The sequence below is a fragment of the Lathamus discolor genome, chromosome 1, assembly GCF_037157495.1.
Source record: "Lathamus discolor isolate bLatDis1 chromosome 1, bLatDis1.hap1, whole genome shotgun sequence".
NCBI lineage: Eukaryota > Metazoa > Chordata > Aves > Psittaciformes > Psittacidae > Lathamus > Lathamus discolor.
The window spans coordinates 66762260-66775715 of record NC_088884.1 but is presented as its reverse complement, the minus strand read 5'-3'; the positions used below and the strand labels follow the sequence as shown (position 1 = coordinate 66775715).

Below are 13456 nucleotides of genomic sequence, written 5' to 3'. Positions count from 1 at the left end.
TTAAAACAAGACTGAATAAAGAAAGAGCTAGGAACAGTCCCGCAGGGAACAGTCCTGCTCAGGCAGGGGCTGGAGAGATGACCTCATCGGGTTTTTCTATTTATACTGTTATGATTACAAAATAAAGTGGACATGTTCAGGGATAAGATCTGTGTAACATCCCTGGCTGTAGTAGCTGAGGGTGAACCTTTGTAAGCTTTGTGGGTCTTTCTGCTTCTGGGCAAAAATAGCTGTCACAGGGGCTTGGAGGGAATGTCTTCCCCATGCTGCATTGATCCACTTTTGGACACAACTGATAGGGATTTTTGGGTTCTTGGATTTTGTGTTCCTGGATTTTTAAAAAGAAATGAACCTAGTATGGGTAAAAGGCATATGGCTGACTGTACTACAGACTGGAGCTGTGTGTGTCCTGGTGGTAAGAAGGTTGTGTTTAATGGATACACCATACACATAGATTCAATAGTCTTGCTCATTTGTCCTCACTTTATTCTGGAGGGGCTGTGCTAAGAAAGTAAAAGGAAGCCCTTATCTGCCTGGTCCCTTTAGCCTTTCTGCCTACACCTCCAGCACAAGACCAAACTGATCACAAGCACCAGTAATTCCTTTGTGTTGGGTATAAGTACTTAGACATGGCCTTGACATAAGCAATTAATTTCACCAAGACAGCTGATCAGCCCTCAAAGGACAATTCTCTATCAGTTTTGACTTGGGTCTTAGAGTGACATGGGACCTGAGAGATGACGTGATCCTATCTTCTGCTGACAGCTGTTCTTTGAAGTGACTCTAAACTCTGAACTGCAGATTGGACTGGTCTGACTCCTCCAAGTTCAACAGAGTACTGAATGCAGCCAAAGGGCTGGGTGTCAGGCAAGAAGGGATGGGTGGGAGGAGAGCTAGTGGCTGAGGAAGATCAATGGATCAGCCTTGAAGGCTGAGTGCATGATTGACTTGTCAATTAACCAGTTTCTCTTACTTTCCCCTTTTTCTGTTTTTTTTCTTCCTCACTCAGGGAGTGTAAGAGCCGAAGATGAGGCCCAGGGTGGAGTGCTACTCTCCAGGGTTTTGGCTGGTGCTGGCAGTCCTCGCGACAACAGGGAGCGGGGCCCGTGCACAGAAAAGCCACCCGAGCATTGGCATTGCGGTCATCCTGGTGGGGACCTCAGACGAAGTGGCCATCAAAGATGCCCACGAGAAAGATGACTTCCACCACCTCTCAGTGGTGCCTCGGGTGGAACTGGTGGCCATGAATGAAACAGATCCCAAGAGCATCATAACCCGCATCTGTGACCTCATGTCAGACCGGAAGATTCAAGGTGTGGTATTTGCTGATGATACAGACCAGGAAGCCATTGCCCAGATCCTGGACTTCATCTCTGCCCAGACCCTCACTCCCATCCTGGGCATCCATGGAGGCTCCTCTATGATCATGGCAGATAAGGTAAATTTCAGCTTTCTTCTATTGCACGCCTGCAGATTGAAACATAAAATAGAAAAAAATAGCTTATTCTGTGATCCTAAGGTGTAGTCTCATGGGGCCGAAGGGCTGGGGGACTAGAGATTCTCAGATTCAAAGGGAGATTAACAGAGCTAACTGTGTGTAGCACTGCTGAGAAGAGCCTATTTATCATGTGGAATTTTCTGCAACAGAAAAACCGAGAAGAGCAGGTAGAAGAGAGCTACAGAAGAATCAGCTCTTTTTTTCCTTCCTTAAAAGGATAAAGAGCCCCTGACAATTGTGATTTTTTTTTTTTTTTTTTTAAGGTTTTATTTTTCCCTGTATTTTACCTTGGAAGAGCCAGAGATGCTGGCTTGGATTTTTCCTGCATGCATCTGGAGGACATTGTGGTATTTTCAGGGACGCTTCATACAGCTCTTACATCTTAATTGGAAAATAATTGAATCTTTAATAAAGCCATTCTCTCTCAGAAGTGTTCATTAGCTCCTGAAGTTAAACAGGTGTTAGCTAGAGCAACTAACCAGTCTGAACCAGTCAGGCTAAGTCTTTCTTTTTTCCACTGCTCTACTTTATTCCTTCATATCACTGACGTTTCGCTGTTTTCCCAGGCCTCAGCCAGTCTTCTGGGGAATTACTTCACAAACAAGCCTTCGTGCTACTGGTCTTAAACAGGGCAAGATACAGAGGGAGCTGCATCTTTGACCAGCTGATAACTCTTAGTTTAGGGGAGCCTCCATGGGATGCAGCTGGACCTGACACAAGTCTTCCCCTGGGAGGAGCAGGGAACCCAGCAATTCCTACATGAGTATGCATTTGACTAGATGTTGTGGCTAAGGGTGGCCTTTGGGCTGCTGTGGGCCAGTGGGACTGCCTGAGGGAAGTGTGCTGTCCCTTTCCCTGCAGGCTCAGTGCTAGACTGAGTGAGGGCCAAGCCCTTTACTGGGAAGACACTTTTGACCACACTTTGTGCATGGTGAAAAAGTAAACAGGGACACAAACCAACAGCCTTTTTCTTTTAGAGGTCACTTTCATCAAATCTGAGACATTTAACTAGGCAGAATCAAATATAATTGAATGAAGGGGGAGAATTAAACTGGCCACTGTGGCAGCTTTTCCTCAGAAAGAGATCTAGTGGGCTGAGAAATACAGGCACTGTATGCTTTATTTACCTGGTAAATAAATAATCCAGTGAAGGTTATTGTAGGTGAGTAAATGGGAATGAATTAATCACTAATTATTTTCTCACTCTTTGACCAACTGTTCAGTTGTCAAATAACATTAATTTAAAATGCAGTGTTATTTTCTCGTATCAGCCTTTGCACTAAAGTAGTCACTGAATAGAAAAGTCACAGGTCTTTTTTCTCTCTCTCTCCTGGAATAGTTGCACATGTGATAAAGTCATTCTGCCCCATTCCACCCACATGTTTTGGAGGACAGGCAACAATGCTGCTTCTCCATGCTCTCCTGCGGGCTGCATTGCATGGTCATTGGTGTCTGTGCAAAAGGGGTCTGAAGCATTACTTTAGTGCTGCACTTCACACTTGTGGTGTTATTTTATATCCTCTTTGAACAAGTGTAAGAGTTACTGACACCAGACCTCCTAAGCACTGGGGAAAGGTCCTTGTGAATTTGAACGTGGCAGGCCAAATTCTGATTCAGATTCCTGCAGTGTAAATCCAGCATAGTCCCATTGCCTTTGGCAGGATTAGAACAGATTTACGCTGCTGTAATTCAAAGAGAAATTTGGCCTATTGCACTTTGCAAAGATCATTCTTTCTACCCCTCTAGTCTCTCCTTGGGAAGGCAGGATCTCCCATGTCTGCCCTGTGTACCCCACTGGTTCACTTCTAAAGAGTGTTCAGGCTGTCCACAAGGAGCAGAAAGGTGGAAGCCTTATGAATAGTGACCTCTGTTTTATCCAACTCCCTCTTTTGTAGTTTTGCAGAGAGGAGAAGCAGGTTACATACAAAGATCTGCAGTTTTAGGAAAGGCCAAATTTTATTTATTTATTTATTTATTAATATAAATTGAAAAGGCTGACCTTTACAGCTTCTGATTCACAAGTGCGTAATCTTTAATGGATAGTATTTATTTGATGAATTGAATTAAAATAGGGTAAAGAGTAGATATATTGATATTCTACTAAAAATACTGAAGTCAGCCTGGCAAGTCCTTAAGAAAAAAATAATCTATTTTCCACAGAGGGCCTTGACAGAGGCTTTGCTTTTAGTGACTCTTAGTCATATTCTTTGCAGATGAGTTGTGTGACTGGGGTTTGATCCTGCAAGCATGGATTGCTTCTTCCAGCATCCCCTCAACACCCACAGCAGTCAGCTGCGTTTGAACTTGCTCAGCATTTCACAGGTTCATCCCTGCACTTATAGCTTTGTTATGCTCCCTGTGCGTTTGTGATCAGTAGTGCCAATGCAAACCTAAAGAACACTACAAGCCACTAACGCCTTAGTGTGACAAATTAGCCCCTCTTCTCTGGAGGTTAAAGCAAAAAAACTCCTCAGTCAAACCACTTTTCTTGGAGTAGCATGCAAAATTCTTTCACTTTCATTGAGAGTTGTATAAGTGTTTCTGGGAGGAAATTTGAGTCCATGTGTAAAAAAGGCTTTGCAATGTACTATGAAGCTGGTAAATTACGACACAAAAGGGGAGGCAAAAAAAAAAAAAAGAAAAAAAGAGAGCATTTCAAGCTTGAATTTTCTTTTCTCCTGTATATATAGACAGAAATATTGTATAATGTGCACCACAGGCTGGCTTCCTCCCAGTTAATGTCCATCTAGCAGTTTGCTACCTGCCAGCTGGAGGTCTGGGCATTGTTACAACCAGTGGGGAGGGGGGAACCGCCTGAGGGCAGTTCACCCCACCCACCTTAGGGTGCCCTGAAATGCTCATAGGACAGTCCTGTCTCCCTCTGCCAAGTGCTGAAGAAGGCTGTATCCTGACTTGCTTGTGATGCCTTAAGTTAAATGCTATGAAACCTACTGCAGGTGTAACATAGCAGGTGTAGGTACGTTGCTGGAAGTGTAACATCTGGATTTCCTGATGGTTTTGTTCAAACTCATGCTCTTTAGTATTGCATTTGATTAGATTTTATGGATAATGTTTATATCTTCTGTTTTCCCCGTGTTTTGCCTTTTCCTTCTGAAAAATAAGTAAACAGGAATTTGCATGTGTTTTTTGCTGTTTCTTTCCTCGGTGCTGGTGTCTCTAATCCCACCTGCTTAGCTGTTAAAAAGTGTTATGTTTAATCTCTGCCTAATTTGGCATCAGAAGAAAATGACCAGATGATCTGTGTGCACACTGTGATCTCGGTTTAGTTCCAGGAAAACAGTGAAGCGTAGACACACGATGTGCCTCGCTTGAGCTCTGGAGAGACCACTTGGCTGAGGGAGAGTCTTGACATCACTTGTTCAGTCCGTTTAGTCTCTGAATGTGCCAGCAGTGACACCAAACAGTGTGAACTGCAGCAATCATTTTGTCTGGGCTGGGTGGCCTGAGAGTGCTGGCTGAGGGGGTCCAATAGCCACTGTGATAGCTATTCTCAGAGGAACAAGGTCTGCAGCTGTGAGGCAGGGTAGAAACCTGATCACACTTTTTCAGCCCTGCAAGGAAGCACCTGTCCTTGTTTTGGTAGTAATATCTTGAAAATGGACTAGGATGGTGGTATCATGTCACCTGGACCTTTGATGAGAAAGGGGTCACTGATGATCTGTGTTTCATCTGGAATAGATGAGATGGAAAGAAATGTGCACCACGACCAGTGCTAGGTTCTTGTGATCCAAGAACTTTGCTAGTGGAAGCTTCCTAGTCTCTTCAGTTTGCCTGAAATTGCCATAATGACCCTTTTTTTTACAGCTTTGTGATGCCTGATCTTAGACGTTAGTTTGCATTGTCCAGAGGACTGGAATGCACTTGTGACTGGTGAGCATATCTGCTCCCATTCTAGTATTTAAAATAAGTTCTTTCTCATTTGTTTTTTGAATGCAGAAATTTGATGCGATCACAGTATGGAAATAGATGATGGATAAGAATGCTGTGTGATAAGAGACTGATGGTGGAAGGAAACCTTTAAGGCTGCAAACCAAGCTTCAGCTCAGATAAAGCAGACAAACCAATACCTTCTGTTTGCAGACCTGAAACTGGAAATCTGGGCTGGGCTTTTTGTCATTATATTTTTAATATTAGTTAAAATAACTTCTTCCCGGAACTTGAAGTAGAGGAGCAGTTACAGAAAAGGAAATAGCAATACCAATATACATTCATACGTATCTTGTATCAGTGAATTATTCAGATTTAGGATGCTTATCATGTTGGCAAATATTTAGTTTTTTGCCTAAAAAATGACCACACCATTCGGCTGGTTGGTCTGTTTTGTAATGAGAGATTATTTGTTTAAAAAACATAACAGGAAATCTCAACTTGGTGATAATGAAAGCAGAAAAGGTAAGGACAGAAAATGCCTTGGGTGCTCTTTATAGCACAGCTGGTGATTATAGTTTTTGGTGGAACTGCCCCTCACTATTTCTCCACAGTCATGTTATTTTGCCAAAGCTTCTTGGCCTGTTCAGCTTTACAATAACACAGTAGTGCCCAGGCATCACCTAGGAAAAATATTGGAAGAAGAGGATGATTATGTTTTCCCAGCTGAAAATAATTCTCCTCTATCTTTGCATCCCTTTCTATTTTTTCCAGGGCTTCCCTACACAGGTTAGCCATACTGATGGAAATAAAATGTTAGGAAAGAATAATCTGTTAAATTCAGTTGTGTTTATAATAAAATCTGTATGAAAGCTGCATGAAACTGACCTGAGATCTAAAATCCCTGATCCATTCTAGGCCAGATTTTCCTTCATTTTCTCACACAGCACAGAGGTGACTTTTCTGCTACTCCCTCCACTACCTTGCTCTTTCTTCCCCATTCACACCAAAGCTGCACCTCCACCTTTCCATCCCCACTTCATAATTCTCTGTCCCCTTTCCTTTGGTTTTCTGTCAAGATTTCCAAGACATACTGTGTCTGTCTCAATGCTGAATGTGACTGTGATCTCCATGATGCAGCAATGGTATTCTTTGGTATTTTGATAGGGAGGAAGTCCAAATTTGGACAATAGGTGGAAAGCACCAGGAAAGAAAATTAGCTGCTGGTCAGAGTGCAGTGAAGTGATGCTGCAGGTACAGGGAAGCTAAAAAGTGTGGGATAAGCTGAGCACCTAGAGTCGCACTGAAACCAGGACAAAGTCAAAGACACTGGGACGGTGCTGCTAAAAGCAGAAGATCTGTAATTAAAAGGAAAGCACTTTCACTCTCTGGTTTCCAAAGGTTAAATAATAGGGATGCATGGGGAATGCAAACCTCATTGCTTGGATGCAAATTTGTTTCATTTCCATTAGGGATGGCATCTGAAATTTTTTGAGTCCTTTTGTGAAGGAAAAAAGCAAAAGAAAAAGTTCCCTTTGACTGGATTATATGAATTGAAGTGAAATAAATTCCAAACAAAATGCTGCTTAGAAGCAGGAAGGGGAAAAGACACATTTTGATCTACAGATGTTGAAAGAGTATGGTTCAATGTTGTCAGAAGATTTCTATCCTTTTTTTCCCTCCGAAGCAACACTATATGCAGTTCATGTAGTTTTACAAAGCATTTTCATTCCTCTGAAAAAACATTTGATGATAGTAGTAGTTTAAATGTTCTTCGACTAATCTAGTGGTTAACAAAGATGAATTTGATTTGAAAAAAAAAATAATATCAGCAGTTTCCCTTCAAGCTTTTAATAATTTTATTAAGGACATGATTAATACACTTCTGCTTTCGGTACTCAATTTCCTCTTGCTGCCAAATGAAAGTGCTGTGTTGCTTACCAATAATGAACTAAATATCATGTGTTCTGAAACTACAAGTCTGCTTGCAAAAGTTTGGGGAGGGAAAAGAAACAACATTGACATACAATACTGGCTTTATAGCACAGCTGGTGATTATATCTCTGTGAGATATAAACAATGAAAGCCAGTATTGTATGTCAATGTTGTTTTTTCCCATAACAGCAGGCCAGGTGGATCTGTAATTTGGTTATACATCTCTATCTAATCCACCCAAACAAAATGACATTTTTTTCATATAAAGAAAAGGAATATAGGTAGCGTATTTGTGTGGATTTTAATTATCATCTGAGAATTTCCCTAGAACAATTTTTATTACTTTACAAATGAATTACAGCACTTAAAATCCCTCAGATATTAGGAAACCTTGAAATGAACTTCTAAGAGCTTTAACCTCTCCCCAGGGCCATTAAATCCATCAATGTTAGCTCTCATTTTCTAAACAAAAGCTCAAGTGCTTTCATCAATATTATTTCAATTAAAAAAAAAAAAGACTTCAAAGAAATATTTTATTTCTTTTATTAAATATCCTATCAAAATAGCCTGCCTTTAAACTTGTGAAGTTTTCCTCTACTTTATCTCCCCCCCCCCCTTTTTTTTTTTTTTTTGAGGAAATACATTTCAAAGCCTCAACTTTTTTTTGGGTATTCTTTTCAAGAGTCACAAGAGAAAATAAGGAGTTTGATTTTCCCCCCACACACTCCACTTAAAAAAAAGGAAAAAAAAAAAAAATCTGGTATCTTTCCCTGAAATATCTCCATCCAGTAGTTTCTACTTGATTCACTTTATATCTGCCCTGAGCCTTGGAAATAAAAAGCCTTGGAGACCTGAAGCCTGAAGGCACCCTCTGAGCTTGAGTGTCTCAGTGTTGGGGAAGAGAAAACCTGGAGGGACCCTGGTGAGGCTCACACCCTCCCAATGTATCCTGGGTGCTTTTGGGCTGCGGCAGTGCTGGGGCAGGGATAGGGTGCTGAAGGAGAAGATGACTACACAGAGGCACGGTTGTCTTCTCTTGATACAAGTTGTCCCAGACCCAACACCAAGCAAAACTGAAGTCTGATTCCTTTACATCAGCCTTCTGTAGCTATTTATAAGCTACTTTATTTTGAGCCATAGAGTTCTTTTTCCAGAAGTACTGAGCATTAGTTTTCTTCTCTTGTTATAGTGATGTTTTCTTTTGAGTGACAGAAGACCTTTCCTGGCCTAGCTCTGAACGTAACTGCTACAACATACCTGAGGGAGAGGGAAGCTGAATTAACTTCTTTCCAACTATTATTTAAATACGGTGTTGCCATTGTCTACCTGGGAATAGAAGTATTGCAATATCTGTGAGGAAAAGACTGATTTCCACCCAGCTTGGACCTGGCAAGTAATGAGGCTTTTGTGAAGTTCTTTCTTGCTAGATTTCTAACTTTGATATTCACACTAATGATGTGTTGTTAGACCTCCAAATCTGTGAGCACTCATCTAAATAAAACCTGGGAGCTTGATGGGATCTGACCCATAGTTATTTATAATCATCATTATAACCCTTTTCTTCAAAACAAAAAAAAAAAAACCAACACAAAAGTATTAAATCAATTTGTGCCATCCCCAGCCGGACAAGGAGATTAGTTTCTTCATTCTAGAGCAGGCAGTCCTTTATTACAACCCCAAGCGGTTACTTGTCTCAGAAAATCTAAATTAATTACACTCAAATTTGTCCCTACCCTAAACTGGCCTCAAAATGAAATTGAAAACACAGAGTGTGAAATTGCCCAATGCTGCTGCTTTAGATCCGCATGTCATTCCCCAGTAACCGCAGGACAGAGAGAAACTGTTCTTTCCAGGGAATCTCTTATTCTCTTTGCCTTTTATTTGCCTCATTAACCAAGTTTGGAGGGGATGGATTATGAAGGAAGTTAAGGGAATTACGTATACACAAGCTGGAAAAAAACAGGGTATAGATAAAGGTATAATTGTAGTCTGTGACTGTTAAGGGTCTGGAGGAGCTGATATATGAAGACAGAGTGAAACAGCTGTATGTGTGTATTGTAGATTGGCTGAACAATGAGTCAGGGTGTGATTTATACACACAGTGAATAGAAGTAGACTGAGATTAGAGAAAATAATGCTTGGTGTAGCTGCCAGAAGTCAGAGAGACAGGATAAAGTTGAGGAAAATATATTAAATGATATGTTGTGATATGTTAAATGACAATATTAAATGATACTTTAGTGTATCAAGGAAAAATTCAGGCACTGAGTTTTATCAGGATGTGCTCTAGTCTCCTTAGGGAAGAGCGTGGAAACCATACTGCTGTTTTCAAGCAGGACTGAACCAAGTACTGGAGAATGTTATGTTGCTGGAGTGGAGGAGAAAGGAGATGAACAAGATGAGACAGAGGAAAGAAAACAGAATCTAGGATAGTGGGAGGAAAAACAATAGAGTAAGTTCTGAGGGTGACTGAAAAAAAAACCCTGAGCGAAATCTATAGGCTCTGTTGAGACATTTTTTTTTCTCTGTGTTTTAGCAATAGCTTCTACCTGTGCATCTGTGAGGCTTCTGATAATAACAACATATGTATGTTTCAGAGGAAGAGGGGAAGAAGGAATGATGCAGAGAGTCTAAAGGCAGGCAGGAAAAAGGCAAGAAAGGCAAGCACACGTAGTGAGGAGGACTGATCTACAGGGTATCTGCAGAGTCAAGCAGGTATAGTAGAATGGAGTCCGCTCAGCTATAAAACATGACTTTAAAACAGTTGCTCAACTTCTGTCTACAGCAATTTGCACTTTGCAAGAAGACGATAACAATGTTTTTGTAAAGTGCTTTGAGCTCTACAAAAGGCAAAAGCTACCTAATTGCTAGGGAGCAATTAACAGATTTTTCTAACTGAAGCAAATACAATGCTTGATATGAAAATGTGGACTCTAGAAGGATAAGCTGTAACTCCTATTAGAGGTGGTTGAATAGCTGCAGCATACATGAGAACTTGTATTCAGGGCTGATAGTAATGTCTATTGTAAGCTTGCCCAGCATTTCTCATTAGAAGATCCTCTTGGGGGTTTCCTGTAACTTTGCCAGGCCATGACTGTTTGTGCAAAGTGTCCTATGCCAGGTGTATGCCTCAAGCTGATGGATTTATTTCACTATTTATTTGGAAAATAAAAGAGCTCTCTCTGAAAATGTGGCACAGGAAGATGTGTGATTTACCTGTGTAAATGTGCTGGCACATTTTCCTTCAAAGGTTCTTCCTGATCACCACAGGTCCTCAGAGTAAAGGCACAGGTTTGATGCAGGTGTCTCACAGGGGAGGACTTTAAACCAGAAATGTGCTGGTTGCCCCAAGTTTGGCCTTGTTATAGGCATGATAAACTGTGTATGTGCACCAGAGTCTTTTTAGATGTCTGTCACATGTCTTTAAAAGATCTTGTCCGTGCAAACTGTGCTTCAAAACTGCACCTGGACCTTGGGGGCTGCACAGGTCATGCTGGGGCTGGAGCTCTGCTGTGAGGTCCTGGTGGGATCCAGACAGGAGAAATGTGCAGCAGGGAATCTGGACTGGGACAGGGAGAGTTTGGGGGGCACACAGGGTGTCATGGACAGCCAGTGCAGAGGAGGATCATCTGAAAGAAATACTGAAACAAGGAGATGGGCAGGCAGTTGAAAAAGGCAGAAAACAGGATGGGGAATAGGAAAAGGCAGAGAAGAAAGAGGAGGAGACGTGCTTGCCCAGGTGATGCTGCCCAAGTTGCCATTGAAGAGCAAAACCTGTCAGGTGAAAACTGGTTGAGGAGAGCAGGGCTTGGCTGAGGCAAGGCAGAGGGCAATGGCATCAGCAGCCATGCTTTCCCTGTGAGTGCTGCCTGACCCTTCAGTTAAACAGGAATGTTTCCTCCTTGCTCTGCACTGAGCCACAAAGGGAGTCAGAAATGGCTCCTTGGGGGGGGGGGGGGGGGGATGACGGACGACATGGGACGACAGGGACACTGTCATCAGTGCTCCCCTTGAGGGAAGGCAACCAGGTCTCCCAAAGTGTGCCTGGGGCTGACTTGGCTGCACCCTCCTTAGCCAATACAGCCTGTGCTAGGGCCCCAGGCCTGCTGGAGAGGGGGGAAATGCCCTGTGAGGAGAGGGGAAGACCCCACAGCCTCCACCAGCTGCGTGGCTTGGGGCCAGTGTGGTCACTGCTGAGGCTCTGCACTGGAGGGCACAGATGGGAGCCGTTGGGAGGATGCCCTGTGATAGAGCTGCTGACTCCTCAAGGTGTGCGCTCACGCAGTGCGGTGCTTTGTCCTGGCTCTTGCTCCAGAACTTGCTTTGCTGCTCCCTTTCTGCAGAGGCAGAGCTGTGTCCTTACCCTCCCTCCCCAGCTTGCTGCAGCAGTATGGAAGTGTGGGATGAAAAGCCACATGGCATGGCTCTGCCATGGGGCTGGGCAGCGTGTCCACTGGGATGCCAGCCTTCCTGGATCTCAAATACCGCTCCATGCCTGCTCCCCTTCCCCTCCTCTTGCTTCTTGCAGTTCCCTTCCTCTCACCCTCTCCTGTCTGTCACTCTACCCATTTCTTAATTATTGTTTGCACTGTGTTTTGAAAATGTGGTGTGCTGTATAAATGCTAAGTGTTTTTATTATTATTATTATTATTATTATTTCTGCTTTTTCATTTGCATCCCTCACCCTGTCTTCTCTCTCTATTGTGGCTTCCAGAGAGAATGTGTGGGCTTACATTATTTATAGCTGTGTGAGAGTAATTACAGAAGTGATTTAATTACTCAGTTAATACCGTTCTCCACATCACCAGCTTGTCAAGCTGGTGATCTTCTCACCACAGCTAAACATGAAGTTTAGTGTTGCCTATTCCACATTGTGGTTGAGCAGCTATGGGAGGTGAAGCTTGAGAGAAAGGTTTGTGACAGATTTATAAGTTGCTTGTTACTCCCCTTGGGCTAAGGGATGAGCCTGAGGGGACCTGGCCAGAGGTAAAGTGGTGTCACCTCAGCTGGGGCAGAGCTGCCTGTGAGGATGTTGTGTGTTGTGAGGGTTCATAGCTCCTGGCTGATGGGGACTTCCTCCAACAGAAACCTACTTGAGCTAAAGTTTAATATTTGGTGTGCTGCATTAATCAGCTGTTCATGTTTATCAAAGGTCAGAGATCTGGGAGGATTTTATTGTCTTAACTTCTATTTAAGCCTAACAAATCATAGGGTTTACACACCTGCATGGCCTGAGTGCGAGGTAATACTGCTATTTCCAGAAATTTTCATCCTTGCAAGTGGCTGCATGTAGCTCTCACCCTCTTGAAATAAATGAATTTTCCTTCTGAAGTGGATGTCCTGCTCTTGCTGAAACTCCCCTCATTGGAAATACAGTGTTTCCGTCATGTTCAGTTCATGAAGACTTGTGGGGAGCAGGAAATCTCCCGTTGCTGGTGCAGTATGGAAGAAGGTTGAGAGAGGAAAGGGCTTTCCTTGGGACGACACATTGAGCTGATAGTTACCAATACCATTTAATTATTTACTAGATACAGTTAAAAACAAACCTCAAACCACCTAGTGAGCTCAGGAGAAATGTAAGGAAGGTAACCCTTTTCTGAAGGTACTATAGATATAAAGGAGGGGTCAATGGATCCTTAATAAAGGAAACAGTCATTTGGGAAGCGTAGAGGCTCTTGTTGCATAGTGGCGCATTTTTTTGATAATGGCGTATAGAGGCAGCATCTCTCAGAAAGTGCCTGCCTTCTGTGTCTCCAAGTTGCCTGGCTCCATTTGGGCCCCTGCAGGGCCCTGGCTGTGGGTCAGGCTCAGCCTGTTCCTCGGCGCAGGGAACAGGAGGGTTGGGAGCAGGTGGCATCAACGCTGGTAGAGTGGAGTGCCTTTTCCATGAGGCATTGCATGCCAAGCTGCCAGGCGCAGGACACCCGGTAGCTGAATGGGCTCTGCCCACCTCCCAGAGAGTGGTGGCAATTGAAGAAGTAGGCGTCAGTGTTTTGGAGTATGAACAGTGATTATAGGTGCCATTTTTTTCTCTTGACATCCAGCATGAGGCAGGCTAGGGCAGCCCAAAATTGAAAAAAGGTTGGGTATCTCCACATTCTGAAAGTTGGGCCTTTCATGTTGTATCTCTGAATG

General features: G+C 43.0%; 1 protein-coding gene across 8 annotated transcripts in view; it reads left to right on the top strand.

The window, feature by feature from the left end:
* The window catches only part of LOC136013062 (glutamate receptor ionotropic, NMDA 2B-like), a 106024-nt gene that overhangs the window by 54729 nt on the left and 37839 nt on the right, over window positions 1–13456 (top strand). For all 8 annotated transcript variants that reach the window (XM_065676358.1, XM_065676349.1, XM_065676376.1 and 5 more), the window contains one exon: window positions 1010–1438. In XM_065676358.1, coding sequence (XP_065532430.1) covers window positions 1028–1438 — 411 coding nt within the window. In that variant the 5' untranslated portion in view covers window positions 1010–1027. The remainder of the gene's footprint in view (window positions 1–1009; window positions 1439–13456) is intronic.